Consider the following 26306-nt stretch of genomic DNA (forward strand, 5'->3'; position numbering starts at 1 on the left):
TCTTCATACTGAATCTGTTGGTTGTCTCCATGACCATCAGTCTGGCTTCAGAGCTGCCAGAAGCACGGAAACTGCTCTCCTGAACATCCGTGAATGCCTGCTCTCCAACCTCGATTCCAACACCCCCTGTGTCCTCATCTTACTTGATCTCTCTTCTGCCTTTGACACAGTCAACCATGCCATCCTGCTCAACCGTCTCTGTGATAACCTAGGTATCACCGATCAGGCCCTGGCTTGGCTGACCTCTTTCCTATCCGATCAACCCTCCCAAGTCCAACTTGGGTCCTTCCTCTCCTCTATCTCGACCTGTGGTGTTCCCCAGCGGTCTAACCTCTCTCCTCGGCTGTTCAACCAATACCTGGCACTTCTTGCCCACCGCATTACAGCTCTCTGCCCCAACTTTCAGTGCTATGCGGATGATACTGAACTCATTTTCAGGCTCCCTTCTGCCTCTTCTTCTCCTTCTCTCATCTCTGACTGTCTGTCTGCTATCCAGGAGTGGTGTGATCGCCAATGATCTCTGTTTTAATGCCAGTAAGACTGAGATTCTCCTCAATGGCACACCTACTCCCTTCTTTCCTGTCACTCTCTGGCTGGTCTCTCTTCGCCCTCTTCCTGCTCCCACCTGTGAGGCTAAAAACCTTGGGGTCATCTTCGACTCCACCCTCTCTCTCCTCACATCTCTGACGTCTCCAAGAAGTCACACTACCAGTTGTACCTCCTCAGAGGTATTCTTCCTTTCCTCTCCTTCCCCCAGAAGCTCACTGTCTCCAGAGCTGTGGTTCTCTCTAGCCTCTTTCTAAATCTGCCTGCTTCTACTCTCCACCCTCTACAACTCATCCAGAACATGACCGCGAGACTTGTCCTTGGCCTCAGGCCCAGGGATTGTATCTCTCTAGGACTGAAATCTTTACACTGGCTCCCAGTGGCTGTGAGGATAAAGTTCAAAACCCGCTGCATTGTCCACAAGGCCGACTGGATCCTCAATACCATCACCTCTCTCTTCTGAAATATCTTCCTTCCCAAGCTCTTCGCTCATCCACCTCCAACTCCCTCAGAGTCAGCCGATTCTCCAGGCAACAAGTTGGTGGTAGATCTCTTTCTTCAGCTGGGGCCACCCTCTGGAACAGCCTCCCTGCCTCCCTGAAACTTGAGGAGAGCCATCCCCGGTTCCGGAAGCACCTCAAAACTCTCCTCTTTGCCTCTGCTTTCTCTCCTCCTCTCCCCTGCTCATCTCCTGGCTACCCTCTGATCTCGGGTCCAGGTCCTCTCGCGCGCCAGTTGCACACCTGCACTACCTCCCTGGCACCCCTGCACTTGGGGACTGTTTTCTGTATTCCCACATTCCCCTACCAGAAATTGACACCTGATGTCTGCACTTACCCTAAAACTTGCACTTGCGTGATCTCAATGTCACCTGGCCCAGTAAGATTGTTGTTTGTCTTCCCTCTGTTCCCCCGCCCCTGCCTCGTCAGGCCTTGAAACACTTGTGTATAGGCGCGTTATAAATGGCATATCATATCATATCATGTTAGAGATAAAAGGATTTTTTATTCTTTGGGAACACTTTGGCCCAGATTTTCAAAACTCTGCGGGGCACAAGTGAGAAGAGCGCATCTCCTCACTTGCGCCAAAAAAAGTAGCAGCCCAATTCTCAAAGGGCACCTTAGCACTCATGCAGATGCCCTTTTTTCCTGCTTTGAGCATTTGCGCAAATAACGGGGCATTTCAGGTCATTTAAAAGCACATACCGAACTCACAAACAGGATGTGCTTTTAAATGCCCTGCAATGACAGTCATCCCCCTGCGACTGAGTCGCAGATCATGGCAGGGTCACTTCTGACCAGTGGCGTTACTAGGCTGGGGCTGAGGGGGATAAAGCCCTGATTTGTTTGGTTGTAGCCCCGGATAGAAGCTCAGGGGCTACAACCAAGAGGCTATCTATCCCCGAGACCCAACAGGCCCAACATTAGCGTAGCTCCAGATCGTTTCCAGACCTACCAACACCCCTGTTTCAGAGACTGTCATGATTTGTTTTTGAAGTGTGACAGCCACGCTAGCATTTCTATCCCGAAGTTCTTTTTTCTGTGAAATGCACTCCCAGCAACCACGTGCTTGCTGGAAGCCTGTCATAGGATAGTGTCAGGCGTGCACTCCAGACACAAATGTATGCAAGGGGGCTAGACAGCGCATCTTTATCAGTGTCCAGTCACTATTGAAATGCTCAGGTCATATTTGTGAATAAGGTGACCTGAGCATTTCCAAAAACAGCACAAATGAAACAAGTGCATTATGTGTGCTCCTTTTATTTGTGATATTTTTTGAAGATCTGGCCCATTATCTCTGTCAACAAGGGGTCTCAACTCCCCTAATATAACTTTCCTCACACTCGTACACATAAATTAGTTCCTTTAGCCATGTCTTGGGTGTGGGGGCCACCTTTGCTTTCCAGCATTTAAGAATATTCTGTTTGGGTTGGCCACCAGGGGGAGCACGGATGAGCTTCAACTCTGTGTGAGCTCCTCACCCGTAGGTCCGCGAAGCGACTTGAGCCCCCGTCTCGTGACCCCCCCGCCTGGAAAGCAAACAGAGGAGAAGCTGCCTGAAGACCTCCTGACCCCCGTTCGAAGAGAAAACCCGAACAAAATCAGACCGTGGAAAGGGGAGAAACCACCTTGGAAAGCCGAACGTCACAGGACCGTCCCAAAGCTAAAGCAACCAACGGGAAACCTACACAGCAGCCTCTAAACATACCCCCAAAGATAGCGGATGCCTGGACAAGCAGTGCGCAGGGCACCTTGCCGGTCCCTTTCCCACGCGTGCCTCCCTGACGTGGGGTGGCGCACTGCAAACATTACTTTTGCCGCAGGTAAAAAAAAACAATCCCCCTGCAGTGATCTACAGTCCGCGTGCCCTCGAAGACCGGAGGAAGCCCCGCCGGAATCCACGGTAAGCGGGAACCCCCAACATTTACAGAGCAGTGGAGCCTGCGGGGCTATGCCAATTGGAGGCGGAGCACCCCGCGCATGGGCACCCCTGACCCCACGGAAGGCCCGGGGGACCCTAGCACGGCGCTCCCTGTCCTCCAATCACTAACCCCAGTGGCCGGTGCGCTGTCACTGGGCCAGCCCCCGTGATACCCGGCAAGGAGAGTGTGAACAGAGAGAGGCCGAGGCGTCCGCCCGTGGGCAGGAGAGTTCCAACGGCACAACTCCATCAGCCCAGCCACGCGAGACGGAACCCATCCGCCTCTCCAATCAAGTCCTCTTCACCTCAGCCCAAGAGCTAGAGTGAGACATAGCAGATCACAAGCCTGCACAGCCCTTCTAAGCTGCCCCAACGCTCTAACGAACTCTGCACACATAGAGCAATACCGCCAGGACCACACGTGCATACAGCCAGCATCCGGGGAACACATCCTGCTACATGCCCAGTGGGGAGGACTGGCAAAAGAGGGAGAAAGCCACCTACCTTATAATCCATGTGCACCCACACAGGGAACCACCAATGAACCGACAACAGCACTAGAGTGCAGTGAACCACCATATTGCCCCACACCTGAGCGGAAAAGAGACATAAGACTCAGATCATAGCCCCCACCAAACATAAAACACACAAGGTTGCCCAGGATAAGAATCAACTCCAAATCCCCACAGGAAGGAAATACATATCAGTTATCCAGGAATCAGAGCATCACCAACATAACCCCCGACCACAGGCGGCCCGGACAGTGTGCAAAGTTAACCAAAGACACCTACCCACCGCCCATCCGCTTCCTACTCATACAGTGGCTCGGACCACCAACCAACAACTGGAATCATTCTGAAGTCATCCGTGCACACTGTAGTGCAGAGGGTTGGGCCCCCGAACTAGGGGCATGTGCCTCCTCTGTCACAGTAACCACTCCATGAATGTTAAGGTGAAATTAGCTAGATACGCCTACACCCCATTGCCACTGACCTTAGGGACCAAGAACAAAGTGACGATGGAAGCCTCAGAGACGGGTGTAGCTGCCACCAAGGGCGACATCACAGCCCTGTTCAACGAGATAAAAAATATGGGCGCCAATCTGGGTGGCAAAATAGACAAGATAACACAGAGAATGGACAATATTGAAGAAAGACTCGAAGGAGTCGAGAATAATCAAGCCTCCATAGATACCCTTGAAACTCAAATGGACCTCAGAATACGAGAAATAGAGAAAAGAGAGGAGGAATTTCGACTAAAAATTGACAATTTAGAGAATCGTGAACGAAGAAACAACTTACACTTTTTCGGCATTCCGGAACACGAAGGGGAAACAGAAGAGGACCTCAAGAAAACAATTCACAACATTATTGAAATCCTGATGGCGGACGAAGATATCGATGAGCCTAAAACAGAGAGAATACACAGGGCCGGAGGACCATCTGGTGGCCCAAGATCTGTCCTTGCCAGATTTCACCGATACCAGGATAGAGCCAGGATTTTAGAAAAAGCCATGTCTGGAGGTCCCCTCACCCTTGGAGGAGCCCAGATTACCATCTTCCAGGATCTATCCTCACTCACCCTAGCCCTGAGATCCCTCTGTAGTCCGCTGACGAAATGGCTCAAAGAACAAGGCACTCGATACAGATGGGGATACCCCTTCTCCCTCACCTTCGAACACGGAAGCAAGAGGATACAGCTACGGTCAGAAGAGGAGATCCGGGACTGCACCGCGGAACTCCCTGGAACGGGTCCAAGAGAAGGAGATCGAGAAGAACCCAAACAAAATAGAATGAGATGGGAACTCCAGGGACCAAGGAGAAAAAGAGTCAAGGCATTAAGGAAGTACAGACGAGGCAACAACACACCAGACAGTGACAAAAAACCTGAATGGTCCGTAGACGCGAAGCTGGGAAACGCAACACGATTGACTGTCAAGGTGGAGGCGAACCACGCCCCTTCCACATGGGGCCAGACTCTTAGGAGAGATCCCCCCCGGAAGGAGGGGCAGAACGACCAGCTGACGATGGACCACAAAACTGTATGTGCCACCATATATCCTTTTATAAAAGTTATTTTTGAGTTCTAAGCATTGGAGGGTTGAAAGGGGAGGCGGGAAGGGGGCTCAAAATGTTAAAGTGATTGTGTTTGCAATAAGGACCGTTCAGTAACGGTTCCCACTGGTGGTCCGACGTTGGATTGACTGTTTTCACCCAGTCCAAATCGGATGCCACCAAACAAGGATGGAAGTCCTCGACAGAAGGAGGAAAGAGGAGAAACGAGGGCTGAGGGAAGGGGGTATTAGATTGAAGAACACTGAGGGGAGGGAGGGGTGAGGGAAGGTAAAAATATTGACGCTCAAGACGGTCAAGCACATTCAACAGAACATTCTAATCTCGTTGGCATCCAGCGAGTAAAAATGGGACCCGGTGAACAGACGAAGAAAGCACACCAATGGCCAACATTAGCAACACTGTAAGCGACAGGCTCAGCTCAATCAGAATCGGAACACTGAATGTCAAGGGGCTCAATTCCCCCACCAAGAGGTCATTAGTTAACAGGGAATTCAAAAGGGCAGAACCTCAACATACTTTTCTTACAGGAAACAAGATACATTAAAGAGGAAGAACAAAGGGTTCTGTACGCCAGGACCAGTTCCGAATACTGGGGCTCAAGCCCACTCAGGAAAGCTGGCGTTGGCATCCTAATTAACAAAGGACTCCAATTTGAAGTGCTGAAAACTTGTACAGATGTAAGCGGCAGAGCAATTGTGCTGGTCGGCAAAATACAGGGCACTACCATCACACTCGCCTCTATATACACTCCCAATTCTGGACAGTCCAGGTTTCTGCAACATATAGTCCCCAAAGTCATGATCGAAGCAGAAGGCGAAGGGATCCTTGGAGGCGACTTCAATATGTGGGCTGATCCATCACTGGATAGACAAGCCGGAAACCCTCAAGCGAATAACCCATCTGAGGCCGGCCGCTAAGACGCAATAGACATGATGAACACTTACAAGCTCAAAAACGCATGGCGCCATATGAACCCCCAGCAAACAAGTTTCACATTCTACTCTGCACCACACGCCACATATACTAGAATCGACTATATATACCTCACACCGGACCTAACGGAGGCGATGTCCACATTGAAAATATCGTCCATAACCTGGTCAGACCACGACATGGTCACGGTCACCCTCTGTCGGATGGCGCTCCCCCACAGAAGCTCGAAATGGCACTGTAATGAAACGCTCTGGAAGGACCCGATATTTCAAGAACAGCTGGCGAAGGACATTGGGCCTCATTACGACCCTGGCGGAAAGTGACTGACCGGACCGCAACAGCGTAAATAGCGTTTCCGCCATTGCACGAAGGAGCAAAGTGCGGCCAATCACGACCCATCGGGCACGAGCATTACGCCATGGCGGAATCCGAAAGGCTGCGATGGCGGAAATGACCCCAAAACGGCCCTTACCGCCGCCGTACGCTGCACCAGGTGCAATACCGCCACCCATCTTAGCGGTCACCGTAATGAGCGGTCACCGTAACGAGCGTGCACCGCAAATTACGGCCACCGTAAATATACGGAAACGGAAGTAAAAGCATGTGGCCGGAACGGGAAACAGCACGCCGCACAACTATAAAATCCGAATCCCAACACAACCATAAAAAATCCGACCCTGACACACATCCCAACCCGTTAGCAACCCCAGTTAAAAAAATAAATATGGGAAAGGTAGCCAAGAAAGCGTGTGACCGCAAGCGGCAGGTACACTTCTCCCGAGAGGAACTGACCGTGCTCACCGAGACCCTCCAGGAAAATTCCGCCGTCGTCTTCTCCAGTCAAATGACCAGGACGGCCCTTGCCAACAAGAAGGCCATATGGGCCCTGGTGGCACAGCGCGTAAGTGCGGTGGGGACAACACCCCGCACGCCACAGCAATGTCGCAAGCGGTGGGACGACCTGCGGATCCGCGTACGCAGCATACTTTCTGCGAACAGGAACATCGCCACAGCTACCGGGGGGGGTTCAGAGTCGCCCATCAAGTTGACCCCCTGGGAGGAAATCTGCGCCTCCACCATAGGAATGGAGAGCATAGAGGGAGTCGGAGGGATGGAGAAAGGAGTGCCGACATCCGGAGAATCAGGTAGGTTGGCCAAGAGAAACAATGCGAAATCCACAAACCACGAACATGTGCAGTACCATGTGACCCCATAGTGCAATACATACTTCGCCCTGACAGCGCCCTCTAAAAGTCAGAATGAACAAACAAATCAATCAAGAAGCCATAAACAACCCCTACATGTGCAGCATGCACCCCCTAACTGCATGCAGCCAAATGAATGCATCCTCAATCCACACGAAAATGAGACCACCTCCAAGGCCCAGTCCCAAATCAGCCTCATGTACCACCCCAATGCATTTGATACGTTGCCATTCCAAATCCGACAGACCCATAACTAACGCTCGCCCCTCTTTACTCCACCACAGGGTCCGATACCAACGACGAGCTGCAGGACACCCCTACCAGCACGCCTGCAAAGAGGGCCAGGACCAACGTCCCAAGAGCCTCCACCTCAGGTGCAAGGATCAAGACACGGCAGCAGCAGGAATCAAGTGGCAGCACACTGGAGGGGACTGCAACAGGCACCCCAGCAGCCAGCAAGTCCACAACCCCAGCACCACAGGTCCCCCCAAAGAACGTATCTGATGGCACTGCCTCTGGTGGTAGCAGCACCATAGGTGACACAGCTGTCATGCCAGCATGCTCCGACACGGAAAACAGTGCTGGCGACGTAGGTACCATCCATGACCTTTCCCAATCCCCCTGCATGTTCCATCCCCTACACCATGACGAAACCACGCAGGGGCACCCTGAAGACGACGACTGGCCAACCCCCACAAGTCCTGTGCCAAGGCAACATGTGTTGAGCAGCCCCCCTGTCACACCACCGCAAATGTCCATGGCCCAGCAGAGGCAACAGTCCCTCGACCTGCTGATCGAGCAACAGCAGGAAGCGTCCACGCTACTCAAGGACCATGCAAATGAATGCGGGGGTTCCAGGGCAGCCATGGAAACATCCACCGAGACACTCAGGGCACAAATAGAGAAAAGTAGTGAGAGCCTCAGGGGAGAAATGGAGAGAAGCACCGAGAGCCTGAGAGCACAAATGGAGAAAAGCACCGAGAGCCTGAGGGGGGAACTGCATGCGACGTCCAAAGACGTTTGTGCTGAACTTGCTGCTGTGCGCCGTGTGCTCTCGGAGCTCTCACAAACCCTCAGAGACATGCATGGACGCGAGCAGGCAGAGACATCATCCGTGGCAAGTTCCGTCCAGGGCAGCCCCCAACGCAGATCTGGCAGGAACCTGCGCTCCACGGGCAGGGGTGCCCCTGATACCCGTAGAGGGGGCTTGCAATAGCGTCTACCCACGGACAGCATGCATATTTGGACACTGGTGTTGGGGGGGGAGGTAGTAGGGTGGAGGGGGTGTGTTGGGCTTCACTGGGTGGCGGGTCCATAGGGTGTATAAATCAAATCACATTAACAATACAGCACCTCATTATCATCCAATGACATGTGTGGACATTGATATTTGCGTACGAGGCCTTCATAGGCGTACAGTCCACAATGTGCCTGTACTACACACACACAGTGCCACAGGTCCCCTTTCCGTGTAATAGGCACCATGCGTGGTTGCTAGAAGCATGCATCTATGATGCTCTGTCGGATTGCACGTACATCCTGTGCCTCATGGACTCCTTGAGGTGCCTCCACATCCCCACCCTCATCATCATCATCATCTTCAGGTGCATGCAGTACAGCGTCAGGGGGCATGGGCACATTCCTACGTATGCACATGTTGTGCAGCATGACACATGCCATGACCATCTTAGAAACCTTCTCATGGCTGTACATGAGTGCCCCGCCAGACCTGCTGAGGCTGCGGAAACGAGCCTTCAGTAGGCCGAATGCCTGTTCAATGACCACACGGGTACGTGAGTGGGCATGGTTGTAGTCCTCCTCATGCTCGTTCTGTGGGTTCCGGATTGGTGTAAGGAGCCATCTCTTCAGTGGATACCCGGCATCACCTGTATGAGACGAATAAAGGGTGTCAGTGGAATGATAGTGCTAAGTAGCCCCCCCCCCCCCTGCAAGGTCATTGACGCATCAAATGGGCCACGATGTCATGCATGGAATGAGACTCACCGAGTAGCCAGGATCTGTGCCCTGCGTGTCGCTCCATGTAGCGTGGTATTCTTGTGTTCCTCAGGACCATAGAATCATGGGTAGATCCTGGAAATCTGGCACAACAATGCGTAAATATCTTGTTGGAGTCACACACCATTTGCACATTGATTGAATGAAATTGTTTCCGGTTGCGGTACTGGACCTCCATGGCATGTGGGACAACCAATTCAACATGGGTGCAGTCGATGGCACCAATGCAACCCGGGATGCCGCCAAGTGCATGGAATCCCACTTTAGCGTTGGTAATCTCCTGGTACGTGCGTGGTAGTGTGATGTGGTCGTCGGCGTGCTTCAGGAGGGCATCGTGCACTTGGAAGAGTGTCCGTGAGAACAGTGGCTGTGAAATGCCATGCAACTGTCCCACTGTGTGCTGGTAGGTGCCTGTGGCCAGGAAGTGGAGTGCAGACACCACCTTCAGTAGGGGTGGGATGGCGGTTGGGCTATCTATCATGCTCACGAGGTCAGCATGTGTCATGTCCACAATGGCGATTATGGTGTCCCGGTCCAAACGGTAGAGGGTGTGGATCTGCTCAGCAGTGAGGTTGAACGGATCGGCTCGGAGGCGTGGGATTGCGGGCCGCCTGCGTGGTGGTAGTGGCAGTGCTTGTGGGCCTTGCTGACCCTGCCTTGCCCTCCTCCTCCTCCTTCTCCTCCGTCTCCCCTGTGCGCCCGGTTGTTGTACCTGTTGTTGTTCGTCGTCTTCTTGTAGTTGTAGCACTTGCAGTGCTATCTGGTACCCCAGGCCCAACATCGCTAGTCCTGCCGGTAGCATTTTGGAGTGGGAGTGGTTGTGGGAGGGGTTTGGGTCTACAATATATGTGCTGTCGGCCTGTATGGCCTCCACCTGTGCTGATTGAATGAATCTGTGGCAGATGCAATCCCTTCTGGCCGAGCACGTCCCGCACGTAAGGCTGCATTTGGCCGCATGGCATCTTGGGATTGGAATCATGTATCAAATCCCGATGGCAGTGTGATGTACTTTGACTGATTTTCATGCTATGCTCCCATTGTTACACATGCTATGATTGCAGCCGCTTACATACCTGTGAAGAGTCAGTGGTATGTAGGGCTCGATCGATGGCCGACCCTCATGCAGCACAGTAACGTACTTCACCGACGGGCGTGGCGTGCCATTTGTGATTGCAGCCAGTTAGCATCATGACACACAGCCGCACTACATTGATGTAATTGTGAATGCAAGCGTTCACAGAAGCCTTTTCGACGTAATGTTGCAAGTGAGGAATTCGAAGGCCAGCATTTTGGGTTTTGAAGTAGCGGCGAGGATACGCCCACAGGTCTGGCTGGAAATGTAACGTTCTATTGTAGAATGTCCTTGGGACATGGCCCATAACGAGCAGGCAATGAATGATATGAATTGAATGGGATGCGCAACAGCGTAGTGGACGATAAGGCAGGACGTTCCCAAATCCATCTTGCTTCACAACACTACAGATCCGGCCAGGGGCACAGTGGTTTTTGCGGACTGCATTACGCACAGACGCGATGGAAGTTTCACATATTATGTGAGTGAATATTCATGCGTTTTCATTGCGGGATGAGGGAATGATGTGTGGATGCATGGACTGATGATTCCGTTTAGGGTCTGCCATGTACATGGGTTTTTTGATTCACTCCCCTTCCCCTGCGTTATGTGATGCAAGGCTGCCATAGTGGGACATACGTCTATCTGCCCTTGTCGGATCCTCCCTGTCTCGACGCGCCTTCATACACTTGTGTCTAGGCACGTTACTAATCCCATGTCATGGGTTCTATCTTGACGGACGCATGCACAGTAACCGACGTTGACAATGGTGTATTTAGCTCGATTGGTTTCGTTATGATTCGATACTGATTTAGGGGTGTGTATATTCCTTTGGAGTGGGCTAGCATGCATATGGGTGTGGATTTGGTGTGTTGAATGAAGATTGTAATGCATCATGAGTCCCGTAATGCAATCGGTTAATTTGTGTTTCTTTTGGGTGACAGGTATCTCCTGCCCTATTGCAGATGCCATCTCTACGCCACTCCTCCAGATGGTTTTTACTCTCGACTCCTGCAGCTTCGGGTGAATCAGTGGAGCACCATTTCGATCTTATGGGACGATCGCCAATGGGCCACATGCCCTTACGCTGTACTGGTGGCTAGGTGCAACATTTCGGCCTTTCAGCTCGACTAGTGCCTGCCTCATGGGACGGACCTGCGGTTCTTGCCGCTTCCATGTTGCCTTTTGGAACGTTGATGTAGGCCCTGTGTGCCATGATGGTACAGGGCGTCACACAAGTGGAAGCCGGTCAATTATTGCAGATGCAGCCCTCGGTGATGATGGTTGTTTTGGTGCTATTTTGCAAATTGCTGTGGGGCCTTTGTCATTTGGATGTGCATTTAAATTGTATTCCGATATTTGTCGTGTTGCGTTGTTCTTTGCAGGTGATGTGGCGATTTTCGCTTTGTGGCGGTATGTATTGCGTGATGATCTGCATTGTGTTCCGCCTTCTGAGTTGAGTTGTGTGGTACAGTACTGGCCGCGTTTGCCTACGTAGCACAGTATGGTCACGGATAGGGGCTGCCATTGTGACTGTTTACATGATGTGCTGTTCAGGGGCGGGGGATTGGCTTTTGGCCGACTGGTGCCTGTCAGCCAGGTCGATTGGTGGAATGATGGGTTGTTCAGAATGTGGCTGGTCACAGGTGACTGTGTTTGCGTGCGTTTGTTGGAGGGGGACTGGGGTCATGTCCATTGGAATAGCTTCTGTATTGATGCCATCTGTGCCCTGCAGCTCCCATCGGCCCCTCTTGGGATGAGCCTGGCTGCTCAGTCACTCTGCCGACTTGTGTGGTACATGCTTCTGCTGATGGTTGGTTTGTTTACTGGCATGAGTACAGGGCTGGTGCAATCCCCCTCAGGATGCTGTTTTGGATGTTGCCTTGCGCTGGTGGCAAGCGATGGGGGACTACTGTTGTTTTGTGTCATGTGTTCTTGATTTTCATTTTGATGTATTGTACCTTCACATGCCTGTGCTGCGTCAGTACGGCTATGGTGACATGCCGTACATGGATGCCCACTCACGGGGCGCTTTGAGCCCCTGCATGCTTTTCTACGTTGGCATGCATGGGTGAATTGTGGATTTCACTGGTTGCATACTGTGAGTACATTGCGCCTGCCAGGAGTTGTGCAATGAGGCCAGGGAGTGGAGTACAGGCACTCAGTGGGCCATTTACGGTTGGTTCGCGTTGCCGTATTTCTCGCCATGGCGGAATGGTACTTTACGACGTGCTTGATGGCGTTCAGTACATGTCCGCTAGGGTCAGAATTCGCGTACCGTTGCGCCATGGCGGTGATTCCGGTTTTGCAAGGCGCGCGTGCGCGTACTTGGTGCAGTTAGCGTTGCCGTTCACTGCGGTGTCGCTAATGGCATCGTACTTTACGGTGACGGGTCATGATCGCAACGAGCGGTGTTCGATGGCGGTATTGCATTTCCGCCATCATTTTTCCATTTCCGCAAGGGTCGTAATGAGGCCCATTGGCAAATACTTCAAACAAAACAACACAGGCGAAGTCTCAAAAAACACTATGTGGGAGGCAGGAAAAGCCACATGCAGAGGCATATTAATCAAAGAAGGGGCGGCAATGAAAAGGGAACATAATCTGATAGAAAAGAAGCTCTGAAACGAAATTGCACAATTAGACCTTAGCGCACAATCCGCCGGCGCTGAAAGAGAAAAGCGAAAAGAGAATAACGGAAGCTACCAGGAAGAGAGGAACTGCGTTAATTAGAGACTGACCAAACCGTGCGCAGACTCCAATACTTGAAACAGAAACATTATGAGAAAGGAGACAAAGCAGACGCATTGCTGGCAGCCAGGCTGCGAGGACAACGTAAAGAAAGATGGGTGTCAACCATAGAAAATGAGAATGACCCCCATGCAGATCACCCCACCAACATCCCTGAAGCCTTTGCCGACTTCTATGAGAAACTGTACACCTCTGATACCATACCAGATGAGGGGGTCATTACAGAATATATGAACAGGACAACTATCCCATGTCTATCCCAGGAAATAGCAGAAGCACTCGACGCCCCCATCACTGAAAAAGAAATAGAAGACGCTATCAAAAGGCTTCCCACAGGAAAAGCCCCGGGGAATGATGGTTAGACGGCAGGGTTCTACAAAACCTTCATAGACCCCCTCCTCCCATTTAAGATTGAGCTCTTTAACCACATTCTTCAGACCGGTTCCGCACCCGAATCCTTCTCTGAAGCACTAATCACGGTCATCCCTAAAAATGGCAAAGACCCCAAGCGGTGTGCATCCTACCGCCCTATTTCTCTCCTTAACATAGATGCCAAAATGTACACGAGGGTCTTCATTGCAAGACTGGAAACACACATGCCCTCCGTAATCCACAACTGCCAGGTTGGGTTTATCCTTGGGAGACAAGGAGCAGATTCCACCGGTAAGACCCTCTTCCTCATACACGAAGCCAAGAAAATACCGAATACACCTGCCCTATTCTCAATTGACACATGAGAAAGCGTTTGATAGAGTCGAATGGCACTTTCTGGAAGCAACATTAAAGAAAATAGGCCTTGGCCCGACACTTCGGCAAGGAATCAAAGCAGTATACACCTCACCATGAGCATCCGTAACAGTGAACTCTCAGTACTCTCGCTAGTTCCCACTGAGCAAAGGCACGAGGCAAGGATGCCCCCTCTCTTCAATATTGTTTGCGCTATCTCTGGAACCACTGGCCCAAATGCTCAGAACAGACGAAGGCGTCGAGGGCCTGCGTGTGCAGGGAAGGGAATACAAATTGGCCTTATATGCGGACGACATTTTACTCCATGTACATAATCCGATGACATCAATTCCTTGCGCGATTCAACTCATCGAAGAATATGGCTCACTATCAGGCTTCAAAACCAACAGAACCAAATCCATTCTCTTCCCGCTACAGGAACCTACCATGCACCAACAAACTGAATTCAACCAACTGGGCCTCACCATCGGAAGCCCGACGTTCCGGTATCTGGGCATCAACCTGACGAGAGACGTTGCTGACATATACGAGGCCAACTTTCCCCAACTTCTTACCGCATTCCATGCAGACCTCGCAAAATGACAAGCCCTCATGATTTCTTGGATGGGACGACTGAAGGCCATCAAGATGGTCAGTCTCCCATGTTTCCTGTATCCATTCCAAGTTCTCCCCGTAAGATACCAGAAGACTTTTTTAAACAAGTGAAAAGGGCAATAACAGGATTCCTATGGGCAGGGAAGAAACCGAGAATATCGTACGAAACTCTCATACTACCCAAAGACCAAGGTGGGGTCGGCCTCCCCGATATCGAGCAATACTACCAGGCGGTCCAGCTAAGAGTCCTCGTTCCGCACCTAAGAGAAAGGAAAGACTTACAATGGGTACAGCTGGACAATGACAACCTGACCCCGGCCACACTCTCAGAATGGCTATGGGTCCCCAGACCAAAGCTCACATGAAAACTGCACGACCATCCCATTCTGGGGACAATATGGGACATATGGAAGGAAGGAAAAGGAATGACTAGAGTAACCACATGGCCGTCCCCCCTGAGCCACATATGGGCCCCAGGAGTCAGAGAAGAAATCCCAGAACATCCCATGTATCAAACCTGGTTCGATGCAGGACTCGAAAGCGTCGGAGAGCTATGGAGAGAGGACCAATTCATAGCAATCACAGGATTGGAGGAAGCCCTCCAACTGCATCCAATACCAATTTTCCTCTATCTATGTTTGAAGGGCGTCCTATCCAAACGAGAATAGAGCACCAAGATACGCAGAGAACTCACAGCTTCCGAAAAAATTCTTGACACGACCACCACGAATAAAGGCCTGATATTACGCATGTAATAGTGCTCTGATCAGTAAAGGTCAGGACTTGAGCCTGAGCCTTAAAGAAAAATGGGAAAAGGACTTCAACAGAGAATTTGACCAACAGGCATGGGACACAATCTGTAAAACCCCCTCCCGAATATCAATCGCAGCACGATACAAACTACATGCAATAAAATTACTTCATAGATGGCAATATGATCCCCACAGACTATCGAAAATGTATCAGACCAACAGCCCTAAATGCTGGAGACAATGCAGAACGAATGCTAACTACTGGCACATGTGGTGGGACTGCCCTAAAGTTCGCATATATTCGAACAAGGTGCTAGGATGGATTAAACAAATAGACGGCATTGCATTGAATGAAACCCAACTCCCCTCCTGACTTTATTCAGACTACAAGAAGAAGATAATGAGCTAGTCAGGATAAAGGCACTGGCGTCCCCGCTCCTATTAGCGGCAAGAGCCGGTCTAGTCATCAAATGGAAATCTCCACACCTCCCAACAAAAAAAGAATGGATCAACATCGCAACAAGTATATATACGACGGAAAAAATCACAGTGGCCCTCCATGGAAAAGCAGCACGCCATGAAGAAACCTGGAGTGAATTTGCCGCACTACACGTCCCAAATCAAAGACAAAGATGACCCTCGATGTCCTTAACCTACATGTACATATGAGAGCCAGACATCACTCACCAACCTGCAGGTGAAAGGGCCTGTCACATGACATGAACGTATGCAAACCATCTAAGACAAATGTCCCGACCGCCACAGAATACAGATCAAGCTTATGCCAACGAAAAGCGTGAAAACGATTGACCGTCTTGGGGGGAGGGTGGAGGGGCAAAGACTAACTTAACGCAAAAGGGAAGGGAAAGTCAACTGTGACAATTGCGTGTTCCTTGTTAAAATATAATGTTAAACTGTTTTATTAATATGAAGATAACATAAGTGTACCTGTTTGCGTTACCTTTATGTTTTAAAATTAATAAAACTCAAATAAAAAAATGTAAAAAAGAATATTCTGTTTGGCCACCGCACCTGCTACAGAGAAGAATCTGTGCTCTTTAATTGAAACATTCCCAATATGCCCTAGCAGGTACTTCAGCAGAGAGGCTGGAATGTGTATTTCAAGTATGACACTAAGTGTGGTGGACACCTCTTTCCAGAATTGCCTAATCGAGGGGCACTCCCAGTACATGTGTATCGAGTTTGCTTCGGGGCCTTGCATTTGGGGCAGGTCGCCTGTCTGGATCGGTTGAATTTGGTTAACTTGCTGGGTGTCATGTGCAAATGATTCAGCATTTTGAACTGTATCAGTCTGAAGTTGGCACAGAGAGAGATAGACTTTGTGAATTGGCAGTATTTTGGCCATTGTGAATCTTCTATGGTGATGGTCAGATCTTTTTCCCACTTAGTTCTCATATAGTTTTAGTCTTTGTGAATCAGGTCTGAGATAGCAATAGCAAATCTCATATGCCCAGGGCATCTCCTGATTTGCTCCAATGAAAATCTTTGTGAATAGGGCCTGTTGTTCACAAATCCATATGGAATAAGTGATCTAATCACAGTGAGGAACATGCAGGCTGGCCCTTACGTGGCACATCTACTACCATCTAAATACAAACAAGCTGGTACTTGTCTAGCACACTGCATGTCAACCATCATGCAAAGCAACACTATGGCACTGACCAGTACTTATTGAGCACACAGGTACAGTCACAGATTTATAAAGCCTTGTCTCTTCTTTTTTGCAGGTTGAAGCTGATGGGCCCTCTTCTAGAAGGTCTGTGCGTTCCTTCTCTACAACTGCAGACCATTCTCGCTCCTTGACAACTGGTCAGTCTCTTTCAAAGACCTCTGACCAGCATCTCTCCAGGACCACTGGCCACTCGCTTTCCCGGACCTTGGCCCAAACCTCTTCAAAGACATCTGATCGCTCAACTTTTAGGGTGTCTGACCAATCTCTGTCATGGACAGCTGGTCGGACTGCCTCCAGAACTTCTGACCAGCCTCTCTCTAGGGAAACTGGCCGACTTGTCTCCAGGAGCTCCAACCAAACTTCCTCTGTAATCCATGGTGAATCTGTGTCCAGAACCTTTGATCGCCCCTCTTCGAGAGTGTCTGACCGAATGCCCTCAAAGACCCCTGAACAACCTCTATCTAAGATAATTGGTCAGTCCCTTAAAAGGACTTCAAACCAGTCCCTCTCTAGAGTGTCTGACCATTCCCCCTCCAGGACCTCCGAACAATTATTCTCTAGGACAACTGATCAAACACTCTCCAAGAGTTCTGACCGATCCCCTTCCAGATCATCTGATCGATCCTCTACAAAATTCCCTGACCAACCTATCTTTAGGACAACTGGAAGACCCCTCACAAGAGCTTCTGACAGGTCTTCCTCCCGAGTGTCTGACCATTCCCCCTCTAGAATATTTGACAGGTCCCCGTCAAGAATATCGGACCGGTCCCCCACTAGAGTATCTGACAGGTCCACCTCAAAAATATCTGATCGGTCCGCCCCTAAGCTATCTGAACTCTCCTCCTCAAGAAACTCTGACCAACCTCTCTTCAAGTCAACAGGACGAGCCTTTGACTGCTCTCCCTCTAGAGTATCTGATAGGTCTCCCTCTAGAGTATCTGACCTGTCTCCCTCTAGGCAATCTGACCAGACTCGCTCTAAGGTATCTGGTTGGTCTCAATCTAGAGTTTCTGATCAGCCCCCTTCAAGGACTTCTGCCCAACCTCTCTTTGGGACAACTGGACGATCTCTCTCAAAAGCCTCTGACATGTCTCCCTCAAGAACTTCTGACCGATCACCCACAAGGGTTAAAGACCAGCCTCCCCCAAGAGTAACTGACCATTCTCCCTCAAGAGTATCTAACAGCTACACTTCGAAAGTATCTGACCAGTCTTCCTCTAGAATATCTGAGCATACCCCTTCAAGGACCAATGACCCAGCTTTCTGTAGGGCCACTGCCAGATCGCTTTCCAGAACCTTTGATCATTCTACCTCTAGAGAGTCTAGCCGGTCTCCCTCTAGAGTGAGAGTGTCTGACCGGTCTCCCTCAAGAGTGTCTGACTGGTCTCCTGCTACAGTGTCTGACCGGTCTCCCACAAGAGTGTCTGACCAGTCTCCTGCTAAGGTGTCCGACCGTTCTCTGGCTAGAGTGTGCGACCGGGTCCCCTCTAGGGTGCTCGAGTCATACCCCTCGAGGGTTTCTGACCAGTCTCCCTCTAGGGTTTCTGACCGGTCTCCTTCTAGGGTTTCTGACCGGTCTCCCTCTAGGGTTTCTGACCGGTCTCCCTCTAGGGTTTCTGAACAGTCTCCCTCAAGGACTTCAGACCAACCACTCCTCAGGCCAACTGTCCGATCTCTTTCTAGGACGTCTGACCAGTCCCCCTCAAGAATGTCTGATTGGTCTCCTGCAAGGACCTCACACCAGCCTCCCTCTAAGATATCTGACCAGTCTTCCTCTACTGTATCTGTCCAATCTCAGTTTACAAGAATTGGTCGATCACTCTCCAGGACCACTAATCAGTCAGCTTCCAAGACACATGACCGGTCCACCGCCAGACTGTCTGATGTACAGCCTTCTCTTGTCCCCATCTCTGGACAGTATCAGACATTTTTGGCAGAGCAATTACAGGGGCACCATTCGGAGGATCGGGACAGACACCTTTCCCAGCACACTGAGAAACAGCACTCACAGCCATCTGATGCGTCTCTTTCTAAGCTGTCAAGTGGTGAGCTGCATCAGTCACTGAAGAGACCAGCATCCCAGCAGTCAGTGTATGAAGACACTGCTCGGTACCCAGTGACCAAGGAGAACAATGGCAAGGTATTCAATATACTGCAGATTTGTTTGGATCATTCAATTGATACTCATTTCTCTTTGTACCCTAAGTGATTCTCTCCCTATGGAAGTAATCCCTGTTCTAGATTATTGCCGGATTAGAACATCTGTCTCCACAGCCCCAGGCTGTCACTTCCTTTAAAAGTAATATAGCCTTAAAGGCCACACCTGTAAGCTACCCGGCTGTTCACTGCCTGGAGATCTGAGTTGGCAGAGAGCATTTAACAACTGGCATAGCCGACAATTGCAGACTGTGAGACTATTAGCAGCTGGGTCCACCACCTGGGTGGTATGATCTGAGATCGAGAAACGGGTGCATACAAAGAGAGAAAGAGAATGAATGAGTTGTGTAGCCCGCTTTCTCATCTTCAAAAAACACTAACAGCAAAAAGCAGACCAAAAGCGAGGGGGAACTAGCATGGGGGAATGTATTCTCTGAAAGATCTAATGACAGGTATGCAGTTACTTCCTACAAACAGGCAAATACCGCCAACAATAACAACAGGGAATAAAAATACTCCCAATGAAATATATGAAAACAGACCAAGGTTGGTATGTTACAGAGTTCAAATATATGTTTGATCACCTAAAATGTCCCTAAATTGGGAAGCTGAATTAATGTTTAACCCCCTAAAAATAATTTTACTCCCATTTCAACATATAGGGAGTTAGATTCTCCCACTTCAAAATCAAATCTGGAGTCTTGCGGGTGTGTGTATAGGGAACATGGGGCTGTGAGTCAGAGTGGGAGTATAGGGTGTAGGCAGAGAGCCAGATTTGGAAACAAGGATGTGTCTGTAGCCCCGCTCAGAGCTTAAAAAAGGTACACCCCCATGGGAACTGGGGTACAAAAGAACATGTAACAGGGAAGTTGCCTACGATGTAAAGGGATTCAGACACTACTACTTACCAATACATTTTATGTTCAAAGGACCTAATTATACGAACTCATGAAAAATTATTTCTTTTACTCATAAAATACTCTAATTTACAAAGCTCTTTAATAATTTATTTTGATCACATATGATGAGTGGCTACAATCAGTCCATTTTTGTGAAATATATATTTTCTCTTTTGTTAACCACCAAGAAGACATATTCAATTGACACAAAGAGATAGCTCTACATCACACTTACACTACACATAAATATCACATAATCATACTATAATATTGTTCAAGAGGACATAATAAAACACAAATACATTTCAAAACTGACAGGTGGCATTGATGTCTGGGATCCCATCAATGTAACAATGTGTTTTTCTTCCACTATTGATAAGAATGCTGTATCATTCACTTTTATAAGACTACCAGGTTTCGGCATAACCATCTGTATCAAAACACAGCCTCCATCAGAGCCAAAATGTTGTAGTGCATGCAATCAAAAGAATAAACAGAAAATTCCTCCCCATGCATAAATAGCCGGTCAGATAGCACAGCGAGTAGAGCGCTCTCTTTGACATCCGTGCAGAGCCGGCCGACGATGTTTCGAATCCTGGCAGGGCCAAACTCAGCCTTTCATCCTTCCGAGGTTGATAAATGAGCACCACACACCGTGGGTAATAAGCAGCACTCAGATACCTGAGGATTCGTAGCACTATATAAATGCTAAATTATTATTATTATTATTATAAAAAGTTATTCACATCAAAAACATTTTATGAATTCAAGTTAGCACATCCTTCCCTAAACATTTGGGGTGTTACAGATCAGGATCACAGCTTCTACAATTGAAACCTGAAAGAAAAAGATGCAATGGACTTGATTGAAGTGGACCCATAGGCTGCTGTCATTCTTTCTCAGTGTGAGGACTCGAGATACCAAAGGATGCCAGACGCTAACTATAGCGGGTTGAGAGCCCCATCATGCAATGGAATGTAAAAGCATATCTATATAGTGTCCAGTCAAATGGTTGAAAACAAAGGATCGAGTGACCATTTGATCGACAGTCAAATGGTCGGAAAAAAAAAGGTAGAATTTTTTTATTTATTTATTTATATATATTTTTCCTTTTGGGTTGGTAGAAAAACGTTTTTAATAAAGAAAACAGGGGGTTGTGGGGGAGCCCCCCCATAAATTTTTTTTTTTTTTAAATAGACCCTTTTTTTCGATCAGTTTACTGTCGATCAAAACGCATTCAATCCTTCTGTTTTCGACCATATGATCTACAACCTATCTTTATACTTAAAAGATGAGGTCCTGACTGACTGACTCATCAACGCCCAGCTCAAACCGTTTAACCTAGGAACGTGAAATTTGGAAGGCACATTGTTTTCATGGCGTAGGCACCCATTAAGGAAGGAGTTTAGGAAATTCCACCCCTAAGGCAGTGAAAAGGGGGGCGGGGGTTTGACTTGACTCATCAACGTCCAGCTCAAACTGTTTAACCTAAGAATGTGAAAGTTGGAAGGGTACATTTTTTTCATAATGTAGGCCCCCTCTAAGGAAGGATTTTTGGAAATTCCGTCCCTTAGGGGGCTAAAAGGGGGGAGGGGGGATTTTTTATGAGGATAACTATATATCAAAAACCAAAGATGTTACAGACGTGAAAATTGGTATTTAGATTTGTCTTAAAAAATGGAAAAACACATGTTTTACAATTTTTTCCATAAATCCTGTTAAGGGAGGTGGAAAAGGGGAGTGAATATTTGTTTAATGGTGTCGATATCTGACAATCCAAAGATGTTGGAAAAGTAAAAGTTCACATTTTAAATCTTCGTTATAAAGTAGGTTTCCGAACTGCTTCTTAAAATTGGTAACAGAGAGTATCCCTTATTTGAGAGCAAAATTGTCATCCCTTCTGACCTAGGCACAGTCATCAATTCCCTGGCAGACCTCACATCCAAAATGTACCCTGGCATAAAAAAACCTAATTGAGAAATCTACAGAATGGTTATGTGAGCATGCCATTTTAATGCCAAAAAAGAGCACAGCTGCCGTAATCAATAAGATACTTCGGAGGAGTCCAGATGGAGTACAAATCTGTAAACTCAGTGGTTCAAAGTGATAAAGCAGTCCACAAACCTGTTGAGTTATTGAACACTTTAAATCCTCCTCGTCTTCCCGAACACAAACCTCTTCTCAAAATCGGAGAACCGGTGGTACTATTGCAGAACCCCAACCAACCTAAGCTCTGTAATAGAACCAGATTGCGAGTGAAAGCTCTCCACAGAAATGTGATTGAGGCTACGGTGCTAACATGGGTCTGGCCAGGGGGAGTCTGTGTTCATACCACAAATACCTCTTATACCTTCAGAATATACGTTGGAATTCAAAAGACTTCAGTTCCCCTTAAAGTTTTTTTTCGCCATGACCATCAACAAATCTCAGGGGCAGAATTTAAAGGCAGCAGGGACTGACCTAATAGAAAACTGCTTCTTATATGGGCAGTTTTACGTGGCCTGTTCCAGAGTGAGCTTACCTTACTCTCTGGTAATCCTAGCACCTGGAGGGAGAACCACTAATGTAGTTTACAAAGATGTACTGAAATAATTTTTTTGTCTGTCTCATTGTCTGTTAGTAATTACAACAAAAAAACATTTCTGGATGCACATCAATGGAACAACTATCTTTGTTTTGTAGCCAATGTGCCCGACTAACATCTGCAATAAACATTGCTTATTATGTTAAGACATAAACCTGTACATTATTTTTCAAACAGTTTAAAAAAAGAAAAACTCATGTGGCTTTTGAAAACAATTGCACCAAATCCCAAAATCCACTTAAGTAAAGCCGTGAGCAACAGCTAGTATACATATATATGGCAAAAGGATGCTATCTAGAAAGTAAGTTTTCAACTTCACTGGGGCCTACACAGTCTCCAGACAATATTCCATGGAATATAATCTGTGGCGAGGAAAAGAAAAAATAACCTTACCTGAAGACAAAGTTCTTACAATGTATCAGCAGGTGATACATTTTTCCACTCATCTGCCATTGTCGAACTCATCCCCTATGTACGTAGTTAGTAGAAGGGCTGATGAATGAATATTTTGATCTGGGCAATGGTCTATGTTCATCAAATCCGAAAACCCAGGACTACCTTCTCCAGTGGAAAGAGAGAAAAAAGATTTTTCATACTAGAACTCGAAGCTGTCCTTTATGCACTTATGCAATGCAGCATGTGTTTCCTAATAGCATATGGGAGCCTCCAGGGTTCATGGAAAGGGAAACAAGACTCTCTACACCTCATGAACTGATGAGTGGGACACTCCCTTGTTTCAAAGTGATGGGGACCAACTATTTTGTTTTGTATTTTGCTCATATTCTCCTCCAGAGGGACATGACACCAAGCAGACTGAACTGCATCTAGATGCCGGTTTTGCAGTAAGAGCAATGCTATAGGAAAGTGGTAGGGTGTTTACTGAAAAAGGTAGGTTTTTAATTGTTTTTGAAAAGACAAATACGAGTCCTGTGTTCTGAGGTCAATAGGGAGTGAATTCCATAAGCGGGGACCCAGAACCAAGAAGCATCTGCCTCCTCTCTGGACACAGTGGGAGGCAGGTACTACTAGTAGATGTTGATTGGAGGAGCGTAAATATTGCAACGGACAATAGGGTGCAATTCTTGTCATGAGATAAATAGGAGCAAGACTCTCTCTCTCTCTCTCGTAAGGCCAGGAAACCAGGCTAAAGAATCCTGGATTGTCTGTCGGAGATAGCAGAGACCGTCCTGCGTAGTCGGGGAGGAGCAGCAGCCACCATGGTATCGTCCTTGGTTCCAAGAACAAAGTAGTGCCAGAGAGATCAACACAGCCTGTGAGTTGCATTGGCCGATGCAAGACCGGTCTGTGTTGAAGTCAAGGTTGCAAGCAGCAACATTTTATAACAAGCACAGGAATGAACATGGTTAAACCTGTGTGATGAAAGACCTGACGAAAGCTAAATTGCTGATGAATGTTTGAACTTTGAGAAGGAAAGATACAATATCAGTGGCAGAGTAGTCCGGCGCTGTATGGGTGCTCAATAGAAGACCTCTTTAAAGGTATCCAGCCAAGAGGTGGCAGGAACGAAAGTAAGAACATTGTGTGAAGTGAATCAAAGTGGTCCTGCGATGGTTAAGCAAAACCCATCGAACATTCGAAACTCTTCGATTTTTGTAATCGAGAAGAAAATGTAGAAAAGTGAGATTGCATGGTCCGAGCTCGAGCGAGGGAGACCAAATATGAATATTGTGCTAAAAGGATCCAAGCCCGAACAAGGGAGATACATGTTCCGAGCCCAAATGGTGAACTGGGGTTATCGACCAAGCCCTTTAAAACGAGGTAGCAATACTTTGAGATGAATGGGGATAGAGAAGATACTCAAACATCAATAATCAAACTAACTCAGGAAGTTGGCAAATCACATCTGTTTTATTAGCAATTGTCTAAGACAGGAGTTACAACGAATATCGACGATTCTCTCGATCTTCTCACTCAGCAAGTTTCATAATAAAACAGGTTATATAGTGAAAACTCATCATTACTGACGTCAATCTACGTGGCAAACTACAAAAACCTACTTGGGAAAGTGATTGGTTAAAAGGGAACATCTAGGTATACTTTCCATACTTTTCTGGGAAGGTGATTGGGTCTCTAACATCAGGTGGGGCAATTAAGCCCTCCCCTCATACAGGTCACTATGAACATCCTCAAATACACAACGTCCCATTGGTTACACAAACTATAGGGCTCTTTACTACGTGGCCCTCTAGAATTGGTTGTCACCCTTGTACCCGTCAGTACTTTTCCACCTACGCCAGCAGCACGCAGGCTGGCATCCAGGTGCTGGTGGGTTGGTCTTGACCATAGCTTCCCACTAATTAGCATGTCATCCAACATCACCCTTGCAGTCTACTCATCAATTAAGGCTTTGAACTTGGCCTTGAAAATGTTCCTTGCTCTGGAGAATACAAGGGAGTATAGCATTCCCTGTCTTCTGGAGTTGGTGTAGCATGTCACAATTATCTATTTTCACACATCCAAGTGACTGAAGACCGTGTTTTAGAGTTCTGCTGCATTTAAAATAATATTATTTAATGAATCTCTGACATCCTCAATGTTCTCGTGCCCCTCCTCTGAACAGGAGTTTTTTTCTTTTCCCACATTTGTAGCTACTGTCTGATCATTCAATCCCAGAGCGGCCTTGACTTCTTGGTGCTGGTCCAGCCTCACCTTTCTTTGATTCACCTCTGTAATTTAATTGCATTTCAGCTGCGACACAGTGGAAAAGCCTGTCTTTCTCTGGGTCAAGCTCTGCTAAAATGTGTTGTGGAATCGTCCATAGTTCATTCACTCCTATATATATATATATATGAATATATATATATATATATAATATATATATTCACTCAAAAAAAACTTTGTTAAGGGGACGTTATGGTTAAGTTGCACTACTAAAAACCTATGCAATTCACTAAAAACACTTTACAAATGTGCCATTATGGTTCAAAGTAAAACCGGAAAACCCCTGAAATTCGCCAGTTATGGTAGGCTAAGCAAATATACCTGCCCTCACCACTGTGCACTGCTAACACTAACACCCAGGACCTGAAAGATGGCATCACAAATGTCATTGATGACTTCACTGGTGATATCACATGTGTAGCCCCTTTGTTTTTGTTCACTGCTATATATATATATATATATATATATATATATATTTCAGTAAAAAAACTTTGTAAAAGGGACGTTATGGTTCAAAGTAAAACCAAAAAACCCTTCACATTCGCCAGTTATGGTAAGCTAAGCAACCATAACTCATACCACCTACCTGCATTGCTAAGACTAATACCTAGCACATCAAAGATGTGACATCACTGACATAGCGAGTTCAGCGTACGGAAAAAGCGGGCTTAGAGTATCATCCCACATGATTGCTATGGACAGGCAACCTCTCACAAGCAGTTGTATTTGCCGGCCGAAAAAGCCCTTACTCGGCATCTGAAAACCATGGCACGGACAGTATGTCAATATGTACCTTGGCGGGAAACGTTACAGAAAATACGTGTCAATAACCAACCTCTACCAAAAAAATTCAAAAAAGACACTAAAAATGTTCAAAGTAAAACACAAATGTAATTGGTCAAGCATGACATTTTACTGAAATGTTACTAATGACCATGTGTACCTATAGTAAAAGGCTACAAACGCTGAGATTCTGCATGCACCGTAAGAGAAAAAAAAATGCCAACTACACAGGAAGACGATAATGCAGTTATGAAAGCAAAATGAATGGACAATTAAAAAAATATTACGTCTCGTGATTGCAAACAAGACGAAAAGCACGTGCAAACTGATACACAAAAGCGAAACCTGTGCACTCTGCAATATTACAGGAAAAATGTAACAGCGCAGAAAGATAAT

The 26306-nt window shown here is 47.7% G+C and overlaps 1 protein-coding gene across 4 annotated transcripts in view; it reads left to right on the plus strand.

Moving 5' to 3' along the window:
* Nucleotides 1-26306, plus strand: part of TRIOBP (TRIO and F-actin binding protein) — a 996124-nt gene that overhangs the window by 449022 nt on the left and 520796 nt on the right. For all 4 annotated transcript variants that reach the window (XM_069653056.1, XM_069653053.1, XM_069653054.1 and 1 more), the window contains one exon: nt 16861-18945. In XM_069653056.1, the coding sequence (XP_069509157.1) occupies nt 16861-18945 (2085 nt within the window). The remainder of the gene's footprint in view (nt 1-16860; nt 18946-26306) is intronic.

Source organism: Ambystoma mexicanum, chromosome 3q (assembly GCF_040938575.1).
Source record: "Ambystoma mexicanum isolate Mex_15411 chromosome 3q, UKY_AmexF1_1, whole genome shotgun sequence".
NCBI classification, from domain to species: domain Eukaryota; kingdom Metazoa; phylum Chordata; class Amphibia; order Caudata; family Ambystomatidae; genus Ambystoma; species Ambystoma mexicanum.